This window comes from Spodoptera frugiperda, chromosome 11, assembly GCF_023101765.2.
Source record: "Spodoptera frugiperda isolate SF20-4 chromosome 11, AGI-APGP_CSIRO_Sfru_2.0, whole genome shotgun sequence".
Taxonomy (NCBI): Eukaryota; Metazoa; Arthropoda; class Insecta; order Lepidoptera; family Noctuidae; genus Spodoptera; species Spodoptera frugiperda.
The window spans coordinates 4,250,318-4,275,516 of NC_064222.1; the positions used below are offsets into that span (position 1 = coordinate 4,250,318).

At 35.6% G+C, this 25,199-nt stretch overlaps 1 protein-coding gene across 4 annotated transcripts; it reads right to left on the minus strand.

The window, feature by feature from the left end:
• Positions 1-36: 36 nt before the first annotated feature.
• On the minus strand, positions 37-24,455 carry LOC118274474 (glutamic acid-rich protein). 4 transcript variants are annotated; one of them, XM_035591961.2, is made up of 13 exons: positions 24,291-24,455; positions 17,452-17,650; positions 8,878-9,536; positions 8,456-8,621; positions 6,425-6,635; positions 5,572-5,860; positions 5,147-5,256; positions 4,653-4,965; positions 4,302-4,502; positions 3,830-3,940; positions 3,314-3,465; positions 1,655-1,862; positions 37-1,347 (listed from the first exon to the last, which is right to left on the minus strand). In XM_035591961.2, exons 2-13 carry the CDS (start codon positions 17,642-17,644, stop codon positions 1,150-1,152), a joined length of 2,811 nt encoding a protein of 936 aa, XP_035447854.2. In that variant the 5' UTR covers positions 17,645-17,650; positions 24,291-24,455; the 3' UTR covers positions 37-1,149. The 4 variants fall into 4 exon arrangements, with proteins under 4 accessions (XP_035447854.2, XP_035447853.2, XP_050553049.1 ...); XM_035591960.2 differs by having other exon boundaries at positions 24,231-24,415; XM_050697092.1 differs by lacking the exon at positions 4,302-4,502 and having other exon boundaries at positions 24,291-24,453.
• Positions 24,456-25,199: the final 744 nt, after the last annotated feature.

The window sequence follows — 25,199 nt, forward strand, 5'->3', positions numbered from 1 at the left end:
AGTAGAGATATTTAAGGAAAAAATAAATCACAAAAATATTATGTAAAAGTTTATTGTGCCGTTTGGTAATACAATAGTATAGGTACTTTATAAATAATTATTAACTTAAAAATATTATGTACAAATCACATGATAGCAATAATGAGTGAAACATAAGTGGATAGGAAGATTACGTTCATTGTTAAGATTAAAAATTAAAATTAAGTACTTATAAATTAAGAAAATATTAAAATTTTGATAAATTACAAACGTTTTAGCAGCAAATTGTCTGCAGTTAAGTATAATTTGGCAAAAAATTATGATATAAGTATTAAAAAGCCTTATAGAACAGTAAATTATTATTAAAAATGATGATAAGGAATAGTCAATTCAGAAAATAATTCGACTATCTACATAAAATAATTTAAATAATATGAAAATTATGTATTTATTGTACTATCTAAGTCGAACTGTTGCAAAAATAAATTACACATAGAGAGACATTTCAGTACGACATTAAAAATGATTATTACAACAACTAGCTATAGCAACGAGTAAACTCTGATTTTGTGACAAAAGTATGTTTATTTAGATCAAAATCTGAGATTCTTGGATAAAAAATTGAGGGCATTTTCCGACTGAATCGACGTAATCAGTAGCAAATGAGTAAACGATAAAACGACATCATAAACGATTCGACTAATCTTATCAAATGAATACAACGTACGCGCGTTGAACGATAACAATGACCTAAGACAATCTGTTATTTGTTAAAAAATCTGTCTGAAGTCGGAAATTTAAGGTCGGATAACGTGTGATTAGACGATAGCCGATAGAAATTGAGTTTAACCGCCTGAAGATAAAAAGGTAGGTTACTTAATGTCATTACCATCGCCGGAGATAGTGAAATAGTGTGTCGCTAGCTTTACAAAATAAATTTCCAAGACACTACGTACTATAAAGTCCAATTCAGAAATAGGTGCTTAAAGCCTATACAGTAACAATTCGGCCAATTTACCGAACTGCTCAAGAAGTAAACACCATTATACGTAGGTCTATGTAGGAACCACCACACTGCTATAATTTTTGTGGCTAGCAACACAATACAGCGCCATCTCTGGACGATATCATAGAACTAATTAATTTATTGAAGAGAAGGTATTTATAGAGTTACTCCAGGTCATCAATAAGAGAGTCCAGTTCTTTCTGCAGCGTGACAGATTCTTCTCTCTGTTTGAGTACATCGTCCTTCAAACGGTCCACGTTGGCCATCAGGAGCGCGTTGCCCTTCTTCAGCGCGTGGACCCTGGTCTCGTGGCGTTTTACCCTCTTTGTGAGATTCTCTTTCTTCTTTGGTAAAGGAGCATCCTGGAAATTAAACAGTGTTCGTTAGCTACAATTTTTGCATGTTTGCGTCTGTGTAGGGTGGTTACGTTTTGATGTGGACTTGTTTACTATTATTATTATTTATGGGAATGCCAACAGGACTTTAGGAAGGAGGTAGGTATGGACTTCACTACATTTGTAAACTTTCTCTAGATATAGTGAGCGTATTATATAGTTTTTAAAAATAACCCATTAAGGTAGTTATTATTGACTCATGACTCATGGTGGACCGTACGTTCATACACATTTAAGATGTATTCGTAGAAGTAACATAAGAATGCTAACTCACCTCCGGTTCACTTTCGCTCTCTGTCTCACTCTCAGTGTCTTGTTCTGTTTCAGTCTCGGTTTCTTCTTCTTCTGATTCTGACTTCTTCTCTTCTTCAGACTCTTCCTCCTCCTCCTCGTCATCTTCATCATCTGATCCGCATTCCTTCATCATAGCAGCCATCTTGTCCACCTCGCGTTTCAACTCCTTGTACTTTCGCTTTTCTTCCCTGAATTAAAAAACAGGCATTAAACTAAATTCATACTTTTAAGTGGGGGAGAGCCATGCTTCTGCACGAATGGGCCGGCTCGACCGTGCTTGCGTTGTGTGAGTGAGGTTACCGAAGCCCACAATTATCCCACTTTCCAATCATCCCAATATCAGATTCCCCAACAATCCTTAAATTCCTAAGGCCGGCAACGCATTTGTATCGCCCCTGGTGTATCAAGTGTCCATGGGCGGCGGCGATTGCTTACCTTCAGGTGATCCGTGTGCTAGTACACACTAATTCCATAAAAAAACAAGTTTAACTAGTTTTATTTGGTAATGATAGGAAAATTAGGACAGTGCAGTTGATAATTACTGTGGACAAAGCTGATTAAGTACCTAATCTTCTATCGGAGCGTATTTATAAGGTGTGTGGAGAATTGCTAATCAATATCAGTTCATTGTTGATGTGACCTACACCAACAGTGACAGAAGTGTTGTTTTTATAAAATAAATCGAAAATAAAATATGGGTACATATGGACGTCAATCAGTTGGGATCACAAAATCTCCTCAAGATTGGTTTTTATGGAGCTGACCGAGATTATACTAAGCATTACTAATATGGATTACGAAGATTGGAAGACAAATAGGAAAACAACAAACAGGTGAGTTCTGATGATTCAATTGAGGTAGAAGGTTTTAAAAGACTATCTACTATTCTTAAGATCTATGCAGTGAGTACTACATATCCACGTCAATATAGATGTTGATATAAAAATAACAGATAAGACATTGAAGAAAAATAATGAAAATAACCAATTCGCAATAATAATTTTGGCTATCTTTACTATCGTGATTATCGCAATTGAAGTAATTTTACACGAGTTGAAGAATTGGATGTGTCGCGAAAACAATATCAGGAAACGTAAGGTATAGATAAACAAGGAAGAGATGATATAATCGATTAAAGTTGAAATGAATTGCATGTCGTAAGCCTACACATGTTTCGTATTAGCTACTTAGAGGACAGATGGACACCACGATAGATTTGTTTAAGGCCATAGCATCGATAAATGCTGTAAATCCTCATGAATAGCTATCGATTATGAAATAGCACGGAAGTGTTGAAATAGTATATATTCGGGAGCTTCTCGTAGTTGAGTCAAAAGTAGAAAATACATCAGTTAGTGATTTCAAAATATTGTTCGGAAATACTGGTGGAGGTTTCCGTGGGACCTGGTCAAAGAGCTTTTGGGTAAGTTATAGCTTTTTATAGTAACCAATATAAGTTTCTGGTGATGGAAAACTTGGTTTACAGTCGACAGGACATGGGTTTTTTTCTAGATTTCAAATAAGACCTTCATGCCTAAACATTGAAAGTCTTATTTGCTTTACAGTAAAATACTATAAATAACTGTTAAAGATATGCATCTGTTTTTGCGTCAATCTTATCTCAGTCAAAGTTACTTACTTCAATGCCGCCTGTTGGTTCTTCAGCGACATCTTGAAGCCCATTCTCTCTCGTTTCATGTGGTCCTGCTTCTCCTTCAGGTATCGTATCTTGTTCCTCATGTTGCGGACTTCCTTCTCCATTCTCTTCTGCTTCTTCTCTTCACTTTCCTCCTGAAATATTGGAATTGTGAAATATGAGTCACTTGTTTCGAATATCGATAGGTATTCTGGGTATCACGTGATCCTTGATTGATTGAATATGCTTGACTTAATGAATTATTTTTGACTTGATTTGAAAGCAAAGAATTATAGCTGTGGACGATAAGTCTAGTAGTCAAAGGTCTTTGCTATTTTTTTTTTATCTGATTTAGGTTTAATTTTTTTTTGAGCTCATGAAATAAGTCATAAACTCTAAAATTTTAAATTCTCCGGTACTATATCGTGGAGTTTGTTGCCATTCAAGATAATAATCTGTAGTTTGATTGATTTCCGACTAATCACTATTAGTTTCAATATTAATAGAAGCTTCTATTACCTCTTCCTCATCAGATTCCTCTTCCTCTTCGAAGCTGTCGTCCTTGGTGACGGACAGCTGCTTGATGGCGTGGCTCGAGCGTCGTGAACCCATGCTCGTTGGCATGATGCCCTGTAATTATTGCGTACAATGTTATACATAGATGTATTTGATACAAATTATTTTATGAGTCATTTGTGTGAATATAGTTTGAATGTGAGTGACTAATTAATTTAAGAAAATGATTGGATCAAGAATGATGACACAGAAGAGTGTAATGTTTTTGGTTGAAGACAGAAAGGGAAAGATGCTTACGAAAGAGATGACGGTAAAAATGAGTATAAAATATTTTTGTCTTGAAGTTAACATGATCGAATGACGAAATCATAATTTAAAAAGATACACTGAAGTTTAAAAGTAGTCTTTAAATCATTAGTAATAGGAGCGATTTTTGATGTCCATGTAATGTGATAAAACAACGATAAAGCCATACCTCATCAGCAGATACGTTAGTATAAGCATTAGCATTAGTTCTAGCAATATTATTGTTGTTAGCGTCAAGCTTCCTTTTCATCAACGCTTCAGCTTCAGGCGAATTTATTTCAATATCTAACAACTTGCATTCTTTTGCGAAATCAAGTTGACGTTTTTGGTAAAATGACAATGGTTCTTCTGATAAATCTTCTAGCTCACCCTGAAAATTGTTAGTAAAAGCGGTTATTACTTTTATTTCGGCATTTGATTTTGAAAATTTGTTGCAGTATAAAATACTAGTAAAACAGCATTTATTATTTTCCGTTTGAAGTATTTTGACGGCAGCACTATAGTTATAATGATCACTCACCGACATAGCTTGCTCCAGTTTCTTCTCTAACTCTGCATTCCTTCTCTTGACTTCTTCCAACTCTGTGAGTGCTGTGTCCCTATCTTCTGCAGCTTGTAAGTACTGTTTCTCCAAATTGTCAGCATTTTCTTTAGTCTTCTCTACTTCCATCTTTAGGCTATTTACTAGTCTTTCATCGTAAGCATCGGTGACGGAGATCACAGTCTTGTGTTGTTCCTGTTTGATGAATGCTCTTTCTCTCGCTAATTCTGCTTCTAAGTTTGCTATCCTTGTCAGAAGTCGTTTGTTTTCTCTCTCTTGAGCCTCCTTGTTTCTGTGGAATGTATTAAGGTTTGTCTTTAGTATTTTACTATGTAATTTGATTATGATTATACAGGTGTTGTGACAAAACTCATTGCCAACTTCAGTCTTTTTTAGATTTGCTTTACAACGCCTTTAGTTTATCAAGTGGCAATGGTATTGCAATACATTTTGCAACTATTAGAGTTCCTTACCTCAGTTCAATAGCTAGCAACTGCTTTGTAGACTGCAGATCATCTCTGACCTTATCGATGTCGTCCATTTCATCGATGTCTTCCTCTTCAGTTGGTAGAATACCAGGTATCTGAAATTCATAACATATTTTTTAATAACTTTAGTTCGTATACATACAAATGAGCGTCACCAAACATGTTGCGCCATTTATATTGTTTAGCTTCCATTACATTCATTCGTTGGGTCTAGGGTCATATTATTTCAATTTCCCATTCTTGAATTACCTATCTCGCGTGTTAATGGAAACTGAATGAACTGCAAATTGCACCAGTGACTATACATTTGTAAGAAAAAGACCAGACAAAACTTTTAACACTCAAAACGAATTAACAACTCTAGCAGTTGTTATTATTCTAGTGTACCTAATAACGTCTTCTTTACTTACATGTGAATTGCTCGCCTCAGCTGCAGCCAAACCAACTCCAGACGGTGACGCAGCAATATTAGCTTGCGACATACTCTTCTGTACTTGCTCCTCAATCGTCATCTGTCTCCTGAACTTCCTCAAACCTTCCAGATTCGGTTTACTCCTGTCATTTGTCTTTGTCTTCTTCAGTTTCACTCCCTTTGAGATCTCTTTTAGCAAAGCATTGTGTGAGTTCGGCTTTTCTGATTCGAATATGAACTGTCCTTTGTTCTTCACTACTGCTGATCTGGTGATGATCGGACTTGACCTGAAATTTGATTGTTGTACTGTTAGTCATAGTATTAATTTTTAGTCTGTTGTGTTTAGAATTACGCGGCTTCAAAGAGCAAATCGCTACTTTGTCCATAGGCGATTTTTTTTTGTGTTTATCATGTTCGTAATTAATAATGCGTAATACTAATCTCTCATTATCTTTATGTTGTTATTGCACCACTGAATAATTCGTTACTAAATCTTTAATCTGGTTATCAACTTTTATTGTATTGTAAATGGCTATATTGTAAAAATAATTGCACAACACATAGGAAACTATTCTAATAACAAATTGTGCAATCATTGAAAAAATAATATCGCACCTATCATCCTAGAAGGAATAGGCGGCAACTGCAATAATCAACACAGGAACAAAATTATAGGCATTATATTAAAGGTATTCTTTTGGATAGTGGCACTTGCAAATACTTGATTATTCAATCATAGTTTAACCTGTCGGTGTCAGACATAATAGAAAACACATAGCGTCTCGCAGAGATCTGTTTTCCGAAATACTGGATTAATTAGTAAAATTTTGCTGCTAGTGAAAAATGCTTACCTGTCGTTACAAACAACATGTTTCAACTTCTTTCCCTGTTCCACTTCCTTCATCATGTCAGACCAGTCTGGTCTCCTTCTAGGCCTGCTGCGCAGTTGTTCGATCCTCTTCAGCTTCTCAGGGTCCAAGGGTGACTTCTTAAACTCTGGTGGTGGGGGCATCTTAGGCGGCATGGGCGGTGGCATCGGTGGCGGTGTGGGCTTCAGCAAACCTTTTTGGAAAATCGATTATTATGTACAGAGGTGATTTCGTTACACGATTTTTGGTTTAGATGGATTTTCCTTTCTAGATAATAAAGCATAAGAGTTGGGAAAGTTTTCTAATTGACTGATAGAGAAATAATTCTTATTGGTGAACCCTTTTTGATGTCCGTACTACAATATGGTGATAAGTGTACGATATTGATTCTAAAATCTGTTCACGAATCTCTTTTGATGGAAAGGCCTTTTGGTGAGGAACGCCAAATAACATTTTTACATAGCTCTACCAAAAACCTCTTAATCGGTACCTACAATGTACCAAATAACCAAGTAACATATAAAAATCACCTTGAAACAAATTTCCCTGCGGATCGTCTTCCGAATCAGCCATTTTTGAAACAATTCACTAAACCACTTCTAACAAAAAAATACACTAAACTATCCACACAAGTTATATCACAATCCTCAAGACAACACAACACGGGATAGTTCGGGATAGACGCGCTTTGCAGTAAGTGTGCATGTTAACTGAAGTATGGGTGCATTTACACCTGATCAGCGCACGCGACGTATGCGGAACTGCACGGTACTATTTTGGACCGCATTTAGACCACAAATTAGACGGACACACAAGAGATCAAAAGGTAACGACGTGGTTAAGATGCAACACTCGAGAGGGACATATACATTTGTATTAGATGGTAAGTATGAAGATTGAAATGGAATCGTTAAATTACTAAAATATGGTGATAGACGAATCTTTCTACACTTCATTTCATTATTGCAAACTAGTTTAACCATTTGCAATTAGAATAAATTGATAGATGTAACGGTAGCATACATTTTTCGCTAGTTTTGAGTCCTACGCGTTCTATTTTATTGAGAGTGATCAGCAAGCTTATTATGATTCATCAGCATCAGTGACATAGAGACGAAGATTGAATTGGTGGAATATAAGAAAATCGAGCAGACGTTTTAGAAATACGGAATAACCATTTTAATCGGTCACTGAACCTAAAAGAAATTAGGAATTTGAAATTAGGTATTAAAATGGAAAACGCAAAAAGCACGTAGGTAGGCTATACCAAAATTTAAAGCTGAAGATATAATCATATCTGAAAACAATAATCTCATAGGTATCGGACATTGCGCAGTGCCAACGTCGATACAGATTGATGTCACAGCTAGCGATCGAATGTGATCCAACCATCTATTAATACTCAAGAAAGTAGACACTACTGTGTCAATGTTGATGTCACAACGGAACAAAAAGAGAACTTTCCTTGTCCATTCTATTCTAGATCTAATTGAGTCATGAACTAGGTACTAATTTCTTTATTTATAGATTTCGATACGGTCATCGTTAATTATTTTCTTTAGATCGTCTCTGTGTCTAAATTTAATTGTTGTTAGAATGTAAATGTTGATTGACAGATATAAATAAATCTGTTACTTAGACTACTAAATTGAACTGTTGCAAATTGTTAGAATTTAATTTCGTATTCATTGATAATAGATTAAACTAAATTCCTTTTCATACGTCATAATTGGTCCTTTTGAAATGGTAATTATACTGACACGATTATTTCAACATAAGGAAGATAGGCTAGCTAAATACTCGTAAATAAGAAAACTGTCGAGTTGCAGAATAATTTGAAGTTGAGCAGCATGAGTCTGTACGGTACAGAAAGGAAGAAACCGTGATAGGTTTAATTGCTCAGAGAATAATAAACTTAGCAAAGGAGAGTAACCTCCATGGTACCGTAGAACTTAAAAAAGGGATGGCTTTTCCTCAATCCTACATTATTTCAATTAATCAAACAATACTCACTTCTCAAGCTCTCATTCTTGGTGAGTGTGTGACCCTTAGGCACCTCGTTGTTGAGGGTCTTGTCAATGTTCTCCTTGACACGCTCATGCAGGGGGTCCCGCCACTTTTTGACAGGTACGTCATCCTTTGACGGTTGCTTTTGAATCGGTGGTTTACGCGGTGGGAGCTGCAAACCAAAATTTTGTTAATATTTTAACAAAGAAACTACGAGCAGTTTAGGAGAATTTATACGTTTCGGGATCATTTGGAAATGTATTTACGATAAATAAAATGCTAAAAATACTCAATAGGAAAGAAAGAGAAAGAAATCTTGTTAAGGGAGAATGTTAGAGAATAAATACAGTCACAGCATATATCCTAAAATTAAGAGGGACATTGAATAAGGCTATGTGATTAGATACACTAAAAGTCAAATCCATTACCTTTGAAGGAGTCTTCTCAAGCGGTGGTTTAGTAGCCATGTCTGTACTTTCTGATTTTTCTACAGCTTTCTCAGAGGCTTTAGGCTCAGGTTTTGAGACTGGTGTCTTGGGTTCTACCTTTGTAGGTTTAGAATCCTGTTTTGCAGGTGCAGGTTTGGGTTCCTCTTTAGGAGGTACTGGCTTGAGTTCTACCTTTTCAACGGGTTTTAATACTACCTTTTCAGGAGCTTTAGGAACTGGTTTCTCAGCTGCAGCCTTAGGTGCAGGTTTATCATTAACAACTTTTGTTACAGGCTTAGTATCTTTGCTGGTAACTTTATTATTAACCACTGGTTTGTCATTTACCGTGCTATTTGCTTTGGTGGGACCATTTTTCTCTGGTCTTTTATCTACTATAGTCACAGACTTTTCTTTAGCTTTGTCGTCTATAGTTCTAACACTTCTTAGTGTTGGTCTTTCTATTTTATCGTTAGAGGGTTTCTCCTCTGATTTTAAAGCACTTTTGAGTGTAGGTTTAGTGAATTTAGGTTTTTCTTCGGTTGTTTTCGCTGCTTGGTCGGCTTGTTTCGCTGCTGAAGGCTTCACTAGCTTTTCTTCCACGGGCTGTGACACTCCGTTTTCTGATTTGTCTCTGATCGTCGACTGCTTTTTCAATACAGCTGTAATTTTAATTGGTGTTGGTCAGTGTAACAGTTACAAATAAAGTCGTTGAATAATCCATTTTAATGTTGATGCTAAGACTATTTGGATATATTCCATCACAATGAAAATAATGTTTGTCTTAAATTCAAAGTAATAGTTGAGGATAAATTGAAACATAATTTCCATTTAAGACAGTCTCTATTTTAGCGCAAATTAGCAGTAATTAGCCAACGCTTTACAACAATTTACTTAATGTGAATTCCTGAAAGCTGAAAAGCTAAAACATGAAGCACTACGAACAGTGAAATTGATTGTAGCACGTGTTTCGGCCCCGACGCGGTGCAGTTTGATGGCATTCGCGGACGTAAATAAACATGGCGTTTGCCAAGATGGCCGACCTTCGCTATTTTAGCGCGATTACATGTCAAATTCCCTATTAGATGGCCAAGCGAAAATATAGGCTCGGTATTTTACTAAATACTAAGAATTTGGGATACGTTAAGTAGATTGTTCATAGTTTATTAAAGTCGCCAGCATTTTCTTGGCGCCAACGAGGTGATAAACATTTTATAATTGGTATTTACAAACTCAGTATTCTTCTTAGTAGTAGATACAACCGAATGTTGCATTGAGCGATATTTATTTACACAAAAGCATCTACATTATGTTAATTGGCATCCTAACAGTCGGTAATTTCTTTGAATTCTTGTTTACATTTTGTAAATGAAACACAGCTAGCTTCTTGTTCAGTTGAAAGATGCACTGCATTTTAAAATTAGCATTCTCTTATGGTTTTGAATTACGCATTAACATAGCGTTGTTATAAATCAGCCGCTAACCCCAACATCGCCGTTTATTTTGTAAAAAGTCTCCACTCTAAAAATATCGCGATGGCGGCGTCGTGCTCTCGAAATATCTTCTAAACATCGTCGACTTTGAACACGTCACGTTTCAAACGACCGCACAAGCTTTTTCAATTTCATTTTATTTAAAAAATGTGATTAATATCTCTGTTTTTACAAAAATGTCGTTTATATTTTAGAAAATAATAAAATAAAGTCAAAACGTACTCTTTTGCAACCAAAAGCTTTCGGATTTCCTCGTCCAAATGTCTAGTTACGAATGTTTAAATTGTTTTTTTTTTTCGTTTTAATAATAAGATCACACGGACGCTTTGAAAAAAATCCATTGTTTATTTAATGACGTTGTCTAGCCACGTTTCTTTAACTCGATGCTTGGCAGGAAATATTCGGATCATTAAAACGTAATACCCGATTTTATAGCGTTGTCCAATACTGAAAGCTTTTTTTATTTTCAGTGCCACGAACTTTATTGCACGGTCATGTAAACATATGAAAATTTGCACATAGGAACCAAAATGGGGATATTGATTTACCGTTTTGTGTGCACACTACAAGAATATTGGGTAGACACTAGAGACACGTTTCCACTGGTTATTTCACTGGTAATATTCGGCCGAAATTCGGAATTATACTGTTGAGAGGCGCGTGGTTCTCGACGAACGGTCACGTCACTCGCTCCCGATCTCCAGACTAAGAAACTTGTGAACGATTTCGGAGAGTCAATTATTCAGAGCCCGTGTCTCCTGCCAAAGTTTCGGTCAGGTGGTTGACGTCACCGTGTGCTTACACATATGTAACAAACACATAAATAAACAGTCACAAATATTGTGCACTGCGCGTGAAATATTGCTTTCGCCGTAGCGTTGGAAAAAACACGCGGTAGCGGAAACGAGTGAGACTTTAAAAAGATTATATCTTCTGCGGGATAATTAAAGTCCTTGGTGTACCATTGCTTCCTGTCGTAGGATGAGACGAGTTTAATTAGTAGCGGAAGATCACGCTTTTATGACGTTTTGTAATGGACTGGCCACACAGAAAGTCGTTTAAGGTTCTTATAAATGTTTACTAATAGTCAGCAATGCGAATGCTTGTTTTTAAATTTTCCTTTTTCAGTCTCATGAATTACATTGTATCTTAACATCCATATCACGTAGCTCTAAATCTTTCAACTAAGTATTTTTTACTATAAAACTGTAAGTAACTGTAAGACAAGGGCACGGACTCGTTTCAGTAGAAAACAATATTATAAAAAAGAAACATCCACATCACCGAAAGATTAGAAAATACGTTACCGGAAAGTTATTATTATTATTATAACATCACGCCTTTAATCACCAGAAGGAATAGGCAGAGGTGCACTTTATGGCACAAAAAGTAAATATGTTTTCCTCACAATCGAAAGGACTCACTTAATAATTATTATGTTATAATTATAATAGAGCTATTATTAGTTAACCTTCCTATAACCAATTGAAAGATGTAAAACAAAATAGAATCAGCTGCTGATGTTCAACAGTGCGGTATAAAATAAATCAAACCATTTCGTTTGCAGACGCTACCAGAGGCGGACGTGACGTCATGTAAGGCGGCAAATACATGTTGAGGCGCGAAATACATATAATGAAAAGATTTTCCATGTTTTACAAATGTGTTGACATCGCGGGCGACAAGGAAATGATCTTGAATGTAATCTTATGAAATTATTTGTGGTAGACGGATCATTCATATTATCTATCAATTTTACTGACGACAGAAGAAAATCTTGCTTATTTTTATAAAATAAGTATAGTATAGATAGTTATAAACTATATCTAAACCATTTCCTTAACCACTGCAACCACTTATGGTATGAGTTTCACATACTATTATACTTCATCAAAGATACGAAAGACACGAGAGAAAGTCTGCATACGCTGCTCATAATGAAGAGTCCTTCTGTGCCTCGAAACTAGTAGAGCTTTTCAAAGTGACCGCAGCATGCAACCCATTGCCAGAACAACACAAGTTCCGTAGTAAGTAAAAAGTACATAATTATTACAAAATTCTGCGATGTATTATTTAGTTCCAAAGATCAATGCGTTCAAGGAAGACCAAAGATCAAACTTAAGTCCATCGATTAATGGCTTATTGGAAATCCAATCATCAATTAAAATATTATGCCTAATGACGTTTTACGATTTCACACAGGAAATAACCAATACGATAAAACATTGATATCTCTAATCACTAAATCTCTATAATCTCTAATTGCTTGCTAAATTCTATTCGTATCTGGTGGGGAGATTGGATTATTACATTCGAATGTGATAAGCGCTAGGTAATTAATTTTGCTATTAAAATTTCAAAATTATTATACACGAAATTTTTTTTTTTTTTTTTTTTTTTTTGAGGGGGGAAAATCATCCAATGACTTTTCCCGCCTTGGGCGAGGCGAGAAGGAGTGTCAGACTCTTACTGACTAAAAACCACCCCGTTCCTTCTCCTGCTTTTTGAGCCGGAGCCCCGGTAAACCCGCTAGGTAGTCCGCAGCTCCGGATCAGGCATCAGCCCTGCTGGGCCCCATCTGTGGTGGTCTGATGGCTCTTTGAGGCGCGCGCGGAACGCTACGCGCCGTACGCACGGGTCTGGTTCTGTTCGGGCGGTGAGCTACCCTTGCTCGCCGTCCGCAGGCCCGCACTTACGGTGGCCGGAGATCGTCTCGCGATCCCCGACGCCCGGAGTGTCTCTCGCGACGGCTGGGGCGTGAGGAGGTTTGTTCTCTCACGCGCCCCGCCTCCTCCTTAGCTAGCATGACTGCTTCGCAGAAGGAGGAGACGGCATCCCAGTCCCTCTCGCTCCGCACCATGGCCTGAACCAGTGCTGGGCGCGAGAGGTCGCCGTCGCCGACCACATCCCTGAGGACTTGGCGGTGCTCAGCCCACGCAGGGCACACCGCCACCGTATGTTCTACCGTGTCCTCCGGGCGGTCCTCACAGTGATGACACCCGGGCGTTTCCTCCCGCCCAATAAGGAACAGTAGTCTTTAATTTTATAAACCTACCGAAACTATTATACACGCCTTAACACTAAAACACAGTTCTAGACTTTTTTACTTTCCTAAAACTGTAAAAAACAATGTTTTTTTAGCAAAGTCTTAGTACCGTGCATGCTTCGGCATGAATGGGCTTGACCGGAGTGATACCACGGCCTCACAGAAAACCGACGTGACACAACACAACAACAGGTTACCGGAGACCCAATTATCCCCCTTCTCAATCTTTCCAATCTCCGATTCCCCAACAAACCTTAAATTCCTAACCCCCAAAGTCCAGCAACGCATTTGTAATGCCTCTGGTGTTTCGGGTATTTATGGGCATTGGCGATTGCTTACTATCACATAATCCATCTGCTCGTTTACCGGTTTATACCATATAAAACCCCGGTATTTAGTGACCTTATCCCGTTTATATGCAGACACTAAAGATAGATGCGAAAGGGAATTTTAAAAGTGAGGCAATCCAACTTACCACCGAATGCTAAAAACAACCCCATACACCGTACTACTGAGAATTTTGGAATTGAAAAATCCAATAATAAACCATATCCGGATCGGAAAGCACGACAGAATGGTGTTACTTTTAAAATAAGTAAAGTACAATTTATTTTTAACACAGCCAACATCCGCAGTCATTAAAATTGAATCTCTTTCCTTGTGAGAATATGGAACTTATTAAACTTTTCCTTTTTTTCCTAATAGGTAATCACGCAAGTATTAATCGTAACGTCATTCGCCTCGAAAGGGTAGGCAGGGGTGTATATTACGGCACGTAATACCATTGCACAATATACACCCACTTTTCACCATTTGTGTTTTAAGTCCAATATAATAAGGGGTGAGCCAATTGCCATAGTGGGCACAATTCCAGACTCTGTGCTAGTAGTGAGAAATTTTTGAATATATTTAAATATGTAAGCAATTACTACCTAGTTTATTATAACTATATATTGCTACGGTATTGTTGTAGTCACCTGATCTTCAGACCCTGTCTGCGACTTTGTGGCTGTCATCTATAATAACATAAAATAATTCAGCTCTAACGTCTTCAAGTGCAAAGCTTAGGATGTGTTCAGACCAAATTGTAACGACCGATGCGACTAAGTACATTTATGTCTTACGAACATCACATTACAACAGAGAAAGGTGTAAGAATGCACTTTAACATAACGCGACGGCCTTTAATCTTCAAAGAGGGAGAGAGGGAGAGAAATCGCACCCATAATTAATAATTTGGAAATTGCTAACGATTTGCTAAAATATGTTTTTGTCTGGGTAACTTCAGATAGTCAAACGTTTCCTTGTACCGAAGTTACTTATTATTCAATTGGTGGTACGACTGTGTGGTGTCTGTAGTGAATGGGATTAGGAACTATAAAATATTCTGATCTCGAAATCTCAAAATCATAAAAGACGAAAGTGTCTTCGATAGTAGATGAAAGCTTTTCCACCAAAATAAACTATACAAGTACTCATTAGAAGAAAACAAACAATCTAAAGCGACTATTTTTGAGTACAACAAGAAGTGGCAATGATCTACAACAATTTATACAAGTTCTTAGTGTCCAATTAGTAACAGTTAGCGCATCATGTCCAATCTGTTTGGAAGGTTGCCTACTCGTGACTGTTGTGAACAATATGTGGGCCAAAGTTGCACTTCTGTTAGGAATAAGAGCTTTTGGATTAAATTCTCATCCCTTTCGCAATATTTTGTCTTTCGCTATGAATTTACTATGTCGTAGTGGCCCGGTGGCTACGACAAAGCCCGCTTCTCATGCATTGGCCACTTATATGATGATTGTATGATAGGTATGAGTGATGTGTATGATTTTACTACAGTTTAAATTAAGATTTCGCTTGTTTTTCGTTTGTGTAAAGAATTGTCAAAAGAGACAATTTTTTTACGTAAAACCGACGTAAAAACTACTTATTATTTTATTATGTAAGTGAGATTATCATAGGTTTTTCTCCCTTTAAAATCCCTAACTCTAAAAGGCCGGTAACGCACTTGTAAGTTGTAACACCCGTTCATGGCCGGCGCCAACTGCATTAGATGACACATCTATTCGTTTGCCGTCCACACAGATAAAAACGTAATATCATATAAAAGTTCGTAATCAGAATTAAATTAAGCCAGTCAAGATCATTACCGACAACCCGTTACACATTAGCAAAGGCGCTAAATCTAACAAAAAACGTGGACGCAAGTCACGGGATGAGATGAATGTTGATACTGATAATATCTTTATTGAAGCGTGGGATGAGCACATACGTCGCTAGATATACGTAGTTGTTAGCATACTATGTTTATATTCTGTTCTAATATACGTCAGATGGAAGGAACTGGAGTAAAAATACGATTCTTACGATTTTTGGAGGTCGAATTAAAGTCTGACATAAATAGGAGTTAGCTAAGTGGCTGTTCATTCAATGGGTTGCTTTTAGTGATATTTTATTTATTCGTAAAGTTTGGTGATGAATTGTAGATGAAAATGTAAATTATTTTCTTAATAGCATAAGTAAATTGTTTTGTTCGAACAATACGTTTTATGCGTAATAAGCAGTTTCATAGTTGTATCTATTGTAGATCCTGGCTTACAGGAGTTGCAGCGGTATGAGAGGTTGTGGCGGGCTTGTCCCAATAAAAAAAAATAGTAAACAGTTTATACCTTTTTAAGATACGGGTGCAATTGCAGATACTTACATGAAAGTGAGTTTTCTATTGACTTTCTTTATGTTATAGACTACTTATACTTATATTACCTCATTTTTAATTTGGTACTTAATAAAATATTGTATCAAGTACGATTCTGGTACTAATCGAAATTATGCATTTTTGCCATATTATTATTAGGTACCTACATACAAAAATTGGTGCCGCATTTATTTATGACACAGGAAATCATAAATTGTGAGCAAGTAACATATTGCCATAGAATTATTTTATCAGATACTTTATATAAATGGGTTAGGCTTCATTAACTTAGATGAACGAGTCATTTCCTATAGACTTTTAGTGCGATGCGGTACTTTGGTATTTAAACTTGGCATGCATCGAACTAAATACCGCATAAATAAATCATAATGAGGTAAACATTACAATACATTCATGTTTTCGTGAAGATAGTTATTAAATAAAGTAAAAATGAATTTCTGCTTGTCGTATCCTTGGCAAAGTTAGTTAATTTGAACTTTCACGTTGCTTCTTTCAACATTTTGCATATAAAAATAGGTATCTGTTTACACGGTTAATTCTTTAACATTTGTTGCTTCAGGTCAATGCAGTCTCGAGACATTTGTTGTCGTTTTCACCGACCACTCCTCAACCATCGTTTTAATTAAACATAATGCGAGGAAGCACCTAAATTAAGTTTAACTATTAGGTGTCATTTATACATTTTCGAAAACGAAAATACCGTTGAGTGTCACCTATCTTAGCTTCTTAAAATTTATGATAGGTTTATAATAACGGGCTTTACTTTAAAAAGCATTAATTCAATAAAAAAAAAAAATTGTTTATTTCACAAACATTTGGAAATACACTATAACATAATTTTTTTTTACAATGCAAATGTTATTAATTTATCGCTGCATTAAGTACAGTGTTGATGTGAACTCTGGTTACGCCATGTTAAGATTTAACTTGTGTTATGGGTACCAGTGCTCTCACATTAAGTTTGCTCTTAGACAATTACATTACAGTAGTTAGTAGTCAGTTACCATAGAAGGTGGCGGATGTCAGTGATTCCAGTCTATTTATTTATATATATTTATTTATTTCCACAAGAGCCTGTTTGTGTATGTTATGTATGTTTGTTTGTGTGTTATGTATGTTAGTTGTGTTGTGTTTGCTGTGTGTAGTATGTATGAATGGTGTTAGCGCGAGAATATGTGAGAGAGGTAGTGTGAGTTTATGCGTTTGTCAAGTATTGTTGTTTTAGAGTATTGATAATATGAGTAGGTCTTCGGTCTCAGCATAAGTTTTGAAGTCTTTGAAAAAGCATTAATTCATATAAATTCTTTAAAAAAACTTACGTTTCAACGGCTTAGCGGTTGTAGGAGCGGCTGCAGCATCCTCTATGGACGCAGTCTTGCTAAGGGTTTCCACTGGCTTTAATTTCTTCTGCATCCAAGAAGGTGGGGCCTCCACATCCTTTTCCTTCACCCATGGAGGTCTGAAGGACTCCCGGCGAGCCCCAGTATCCTTACTCAGGTTACCGATAGGCATGGTGATCTGTTAAAGAGTTTTTTGGATTTGTCAAAGGCGTTTGATTCGGTTGGACATGAGAGGTAGTTTGGGTAATATTTGGTGTATTGTGTTTGTGATTGGGATTTTTATATGTTGGTTGGTAAATAAGTTGAAATAGGAATTGGTTTAGTAGATTGGTTGATTGGTTATTATTACATTGGGTGATATGGGGAGGGACTAAGAGAGCTAAGTCAAGGGAGCTATATGGTATATGGTATTGGTAGGAATTATTACAGTTCTGTAGTCTGGTATTTCATTAATATAGGAACTGGTGGTTTATTTCGTTGTAACACCTTATTACATAGTGATAAAGCTGACTATTTTGTTATTACTCCCTAGAAATTTCAGATTTATAGAAAAATACAAAACACCCTTAATGTATTTTCTCTTACATTAACGGTTCACAATTCTCGATTGCTATAAATTTCAAATCCGAGGCAGGCAGTTCAGGTTACCGGGGCTCCGGCTCAAAGCAGGAGAAGGAACGGGGTGGTTTTTAGTCAGTAAGAGTCTGACACTCCCTCTCACCTCGCCTAAGGCGGGAGAAGTAATTGGATGATTTTCCCCCCTCAAAAAAAAAAGTAGGCAGTTCAGTTCATAATGGTTGAAGCCTCACCTAATATGGTTCCAATAATTTAGTACCTACCTACTTACCTACGTGTAGATAACATTGCACCAATTGAAAAAGCAGACAGATTAACAATGGTGATACAAAATCTTTAATTAGGCAATGCTGACGTCGCGATCTTCGATAAGGGAGTAAACATGGAGTGCTTTAGGTATTATTGATTAATATCACTCTTATAATCTCTATTACCTATCACAAATTCATTAGAATCAGTGTTATTCTAATGTTGGTTTTTTTCTGTGAATTATATTTGCCTATTTGTAATTGATAGGATTTTTAGTTATCAAGATCTATTAATGTGTGTTATGATTTTCGATTACATTATACCTATATATAAATTATGGCCATATTTAGAAATCGGATGAAGTACAAATGAAGTAAATGTTGATTTTCTTTTTAAAAACGTTGCCCCACACTAGGATTTTCTCCTGTGTCGTGCGTTGTCGTGCGTGCGGGTGCGTTTCCAAACATGTAAGTTTACATACACATGACACCCAAACCCGATACAACAATTTGTCCATTACATAAAGAGTTGCTCTGTGTGAAAATCGAAGTCAGTCAGCAATTGCTATGATATTTGATATTAAGCCATACATCTTAGGTACATCTTAGGTACATATTCTACAGATTTTAGACGATTATGCCCATTTTTTTATTACAACTGCCTGCATAACGAAGGAGGTATTGAAGTCACCAATAAGATTGAGATTCGAATCCGGAGAAAGATTACAGTCAGCAAAAAAGAAAAAAGATTTCATCAATTAGCTGACCAATTACATTAAGTAAATTCTCCTAATTGATCAACGCAAATTAAAAATCCAATAAAAGATAACATCTACAAAAAGTAAACATAATTTCTTGATTGACCGTTACTAATCTGTGTTATCTTTCGAATTAATCACGTTATCACAATATATCCCTGATTGTATCCAATTTGCATAACTAAACAATGTTGAATACGTGCGGACACTCGTCTACATTTGATTATCAGAATATCAAACTGATACACAAAATGCCCCGTTTTCACTAAAATTTTGTCATTTGTGACGACTTAATGACGTCAATAATCTGAATGACACATTTGCTCCTTTTTAATGACACGTTTGCGTTGCTAAGAACGTTTACGCAACAAGAGTTTTTATACAAACTTTCAAGTCAAGAATTATAGAAACTATTATATCGATTTCCGTAAAACAATCGGAGAGGGAGGCCTTTGTTCAGCAGTCGACGTCTCTCGGCTGATGATGATGATGATGATGAATCGAAAATCAACTACTTCCTTAAAATGGTCCGTCTTAAGATAATTAATAAGTTAATAAGTTTCCGTCTAATTTTAAAATCAAGTGTAACTACACACATAAAGAATATTTCAAAAACATTCTTAAATTTTTACATGTTAGACCTCGATACCTATAATAATTGCATATGACTACTAAGTTTCATTAGAATCGGTTCAGTAGTTTCCATAACTTGACAGTTTGTATGAAAATTCACGCTTGTAACAAGTGATAATAATAGGAACTCCGATGACACTATTAATAATGTTTCCCAGATCATTGAGATAAGTCATTTTGAGTTACGAGTGTATGATGCTACAAGTTGCTTTCCATAAATGAAATTGCTTGCCAAAGATATGAGTGTGACTCGTGCACTACTCGTACGTCAGTTTCAAGAGTGTCATACGAGTACTAGTACTAGTCATTCGATGGACTGAGAATAATTATTTCCATTAGACCCTTGATAAATTATGTAATATTACACATTGTCATAAACACTATGTAGTATTCAATTTTGTTAAGCATTTGGACTCTATTCTTCGTACATACTTGTACAAATAATTATATGTGCTAACATTTTTGATGTTGTGAATAAGACTTAATGTATTGGTAGATATCTAATTTTATTTATTATAATGTTATGTTAAGTTAAACGAGAAGTACCTATTACCTAAGTAAACAAAATTGTTCTCCTACATACATTACGATCAAACACAGACACACAAACACAGAAACCATTCAAAAAGACTAGACTTCAATTAAAAACACAAAAAAAAACAATTTTTTACAGGAAACATTAAGCCGGATTCGTTTGTACAAGTACAAAGTACTACCATGTATTAGAAGTATGAATTACATGAAACAATGCTATGATGAGAGCTATAGTACAGCAGGTGAAACGAGCCAAGGATTGCGTTCATTCATTCAACGAGACTGGGTATTTTTAACACGCACTTGTCATAAGAATTAGCAGACATAGGGGCGGTTTAGGTGCACTAAACGGAAAGCTAGAATATTACATAGAATAGAATCAGGCGTTACTTTGCTGAAATCTAAGCTATTTATAGTCAACGAATTTCTTTTTCTGGAATTAAAACGGTGCCCCGCATCTAGGATTGTATTGTTAGTGTAGCTAGAACATTGCCATAAAATCAAATTAAAAACATTCCGTTCAAAAGCTTTGAGTTGTGCAAAGAGTGCACAGCACTATGTTTTCAGTTTTAATTACAAGCTCAATGCCAAATTCCAAAGCTGAAAAGTACACATTAGCCTATTTATCTACATCTTAAGTCGAAAACGTAGTATTTGCCAAACTATGTACTGATTAATTTTGTGATACTTATTATCATACATAACATCAGCCGGAAGATGTCCACTACTGAACAAAGGCCTTCCCCTTAGTCCTCCACTTATTCATTAATTAATTCTTTGACGATTTAATAAAAGATGAATTAGGTAGCCGCTTGCAATGCGACTAATGATGTATTTATACATATAGTCATTGTGTATTTAAGTATGGTTTGAAAAAAAGAAAACAATATCCATCGCCTGTTACTTAGCTTAAACCTAAATGTTACCCAGAAATCACACTCTATTGGTTGGAATCACACAAAAACCCCGGTAGCTTTTGAGTTAACCGGCAGACTCGGCAGACGCGACAGGTGACTTCTTTTTTTAATGTAATGATGTTATCTGTTCCGTATTGAAATTCTTGGGCCTCTTCACAAAATCTAGTTGATACATATTATAAAACACAGAATATTATTGTTTCTGTTATTATTTAATTCGTTAGTTTATGTGAATGCCGCGACTGTTGAGTCATACAAGACTATTTCGAGTTTGTTTAGAGTATTGGAGTATTAGCCAAACAGTACGGATGAATGATATTTAAGATTTGGTGGGTAGTTCGTAGCATCTTTTTATTTAAGGTTTAAGTACTAGGTATGGCTTAATCTGTTGGTAGTATATGCCGTTAATCAATAAATATCTTTTGAATTGATGTTGATATCAGAAGGATGCTTCGTTTTATTTTTTTGAGGGGGATAATCATCTAATGGCTTCTCCCACCTTGGGTGAGGGTAACAGTGTCAAACTCTTACTGACTAAAAAACACCCCATTCCTACTCCTGCCAGAGCCAGAGCCCCGGTAACCCGTTACCTAGTCTGCAGTCCAGGGAAAGAATCCATAAGGTAGCATTCGAAGAATAATATTAGGTCAGAAAATGAAGTGAAGATATCTAAAAAAAAACACACAAAGAAAGTACTTTAAGCTATTTAGAAAAAACGAAACCTCCAGTATAATTAGTAACTGGTCGTGCACGACCTAGATTTCAGTCAAGTGTCAGACTTTTTTTTTATTTATTTTGACAGGTGATGTGAAGTTGTTGACATACTGAAGTATTTTTTCTTATTACTATTGAGTACTAGTTTAACACAAACTAATGTTTTTTCTTTACATTTTTTTAACGTTTAAGCTTATCTAGTCCATAGCGTCGACAAACACATGAAGAAATAATTTGTATGAGAATAGAAAAATTCTAGTTACCTAAAGGTAAATGACAACTGTTAAAAAATAAAATAATAAACTTAATCCCAGAAACGTATACATGCCTTTTATTTCACACCTAATGTTAATCACCTACAATTGTTATGATTTCCTTGAGACAGTGCCAGATTCTGTTATTGTTGAAAACAAAAATTAACCATCACTAAGCAAATAAAGATTTTAATTAGTCCAATATTATGTTCATAATCAAAGTCCAGAATGGAAATCACTTTTCCATTTCCAGAATGGAAATCAACATTTCCATTTGCAAAATGGAAACACCAAAAATCTGTACAAACTAGTTACAATCCTAAAAAATGTCTACAAATAATGAATTTCTTTAATGTTTTATTACAACGTAATCCGGTTAAGCTACGCCATTTTTATTTCAACAAGATTTGTATACAGTGTGTTACAATTATGTGCAGTGGGTGTCTTGGCAAGGCTGCCTAACCTTTTACTGGTGATAAATTAAAGTCACATTCAGGGAATGAGGTGACTTGTAGTCTTACGTATTTATGAAATATTTCAAATGTTTCTAGTATTCAGATGTGCGAAAATCGAATGTAGTGCTTAAGGAATAGAGTTTATTGTTGCATTTAAGGTGATATTGATAATGATATGACTTTAATTACGCTCTTGTGATCTATATCGTAAGGGTGACTTTTGTTGTCAGAGTTGGGACTGTCTTATTTTAGTAATTAAATTGTTTTACTTGGTTTTGCTTCAGTTTCCAAACTGTTTATAAAATATACGAATAACTACTAAGTAATTGCAAGTATTATCCCACCCCTTATATTCATCTCTTGATTCCTCCCTATACCTATTAGCTACTACCTTAAGATTGATAGACCATTTCGATAAGAAAAAAATCAAAGTAAAAGTCAAAGCATTTTGTATTACAATAATTAGTCTTCAATTAGGCACTTCTGAAACTTCAAATTGAATTGTTTATCAATCTGTCTGTCAGTGAAGCTAGGTGTTCGTTCCAAAGTGTGGCTTTGAATAGACAAAACGAGGTATAAACGTCATAGTCACTATTTAAAAAAAATATGAGAACAATATAACAATATGACAATAAAGCGTCAATATCAATGGGACGACAAGACCAATTCGTGAAAGGAAAAATATCTAAAGAGGAGATAAAACATGGTGCATAATTAAACATCTTAACATACCTAATTAAAACTGCATAATACCTAAAATAAGTTACGTCTGCATCCAAAAAGTACCGAAAGCCGGAACAATTACGTTACCAAATTACATTATCATCACATACAATCACATATCTTGCAGCTAAAATCTATACTCGAAATATTGCTGAATAATCCTTGCAACTACAGCGGACTACCTGCTGGGTTACCGGAGGTCCGGCTCGAAAAGCAGGAGTAGAAACGGGGTGGTTTTTAGTCAGTAAGAGTCTGACACCCCCTGTCGTCTCACCTAAGGCGGGAGAAGTCTTAGGAAGGATTATGTTAATAAAAATAACTATATAGTTTCTTTTCATTTACATAGTTCAAGTATTTATTACGGTTTATCAAAGTAATTAATAATTATGTATCCTACATGATAAATTAGTTTTGGCGTCTGAAAACAAAGAATATCAACTGAAAATTTTGAATTTTCAACCGCTTCTTATCATATTGAATTTTAAACGGACTAGAAAAAGTTGTGTCATTTATCAGGTAGGTATGAGCTTTGTATGCAATGTTAATAATGCATAATTATTCATAATTTCTTGCACCTTTCTACATACATATATATAATAAAATTGAAGAAAATTTTCTGCAGACATAGCAGGCATAAAAGTAAAGCAGAAAATGGTAAAGAAAAAATGATAGCATTGAAAAAAGAAAATGAACAATTCGAAATTTTAATTTGTAATTCCAGTGAAAAAGTTAATAAAGGAAGGTTTTAATCTATCGATTCGAATTAAAAGACTTTTGAAGAGTTAGAGATAATTTGGTAAAGAAAAATCGTTATAAAGTTTCAGAACAGCGAGCCATAACAATCCAGCACAGCTTTATCACTTCTATTCTTATTATCTACGCAAATCCCAGTTCTTCAAATAGCATAGATTATAATACTTTCACCAAAACGATCATTTTATCTTACATTAAAAAATAAACTCTTGGTGTAATGTGTGTAGTGTTATTCAAATCACAAAATACGCACTTCAAAATTCGAACACCGTCACTCAATCAACTGATCATACTTTTTTTTTAATTAATACAATCTGTGGCTCGGGTATTTCGGGGACGCGAAACCGGGAGCGCGTGTTGCCCGCGACTAGCTTCGGAATTTCGTCTGCGAACAATTCCTCTGGAACTTATAAATAGGTGCGTCGAAGAGACGTGTACCAAAAGTTTTAGTTAACGTACCTACAGACACACCATAGATATTATACTTGGCCAGTCTCCGCGTGAATGCGAGGTGCATGGATTCTGATGCGCTTCATTGATTGGCGGGAAATCAATCGGCCATTTTGTTTCGTTTTCTATTATTTTTTGTGGATGATGAGGTTCATGTTTTATTTTTTGTGTTATTTGTTATAGATTTTTAAACTTATGAGCTTCTTTACTTTCTTGTTTGGTTTTGTATGTTTATATTGTAGTTTGAATGAGAAGAAATACTAAAATGTTTGTTGCGAATATTCCAGCCTGCACTTAAACATATGTGTACGTAGTATATTAAAAATAAAATCATTCAAATATTGTAGTTTTTTGCGCGTGTAAACTTATGTACGCTATCGTTAGGCTTTTCCCACGTCTACAACATAGCTACTACTGATAATTTCAAAACCGCAAAACCCATTACGAAATATTAACTCACTCGAATAATTAATATTCTGTTATGTATATCAACATAACTCAGCCTAGCAGCGCATTACCTATTGGCTGTACGTTTTGAACAATGTAGAACCTAAAATTAATCCCTGATGTACACCCTTATGGTAGATTGTTGAGTATTTAAGGTACAAAATACCTATAAATGGAACTTTTATTGTGATATTCTGTATTACTTTCCGAATGCTTCTCATGCACGAGGGTGCGGGTTCGAAACCTACCAATTGACACTGACTTT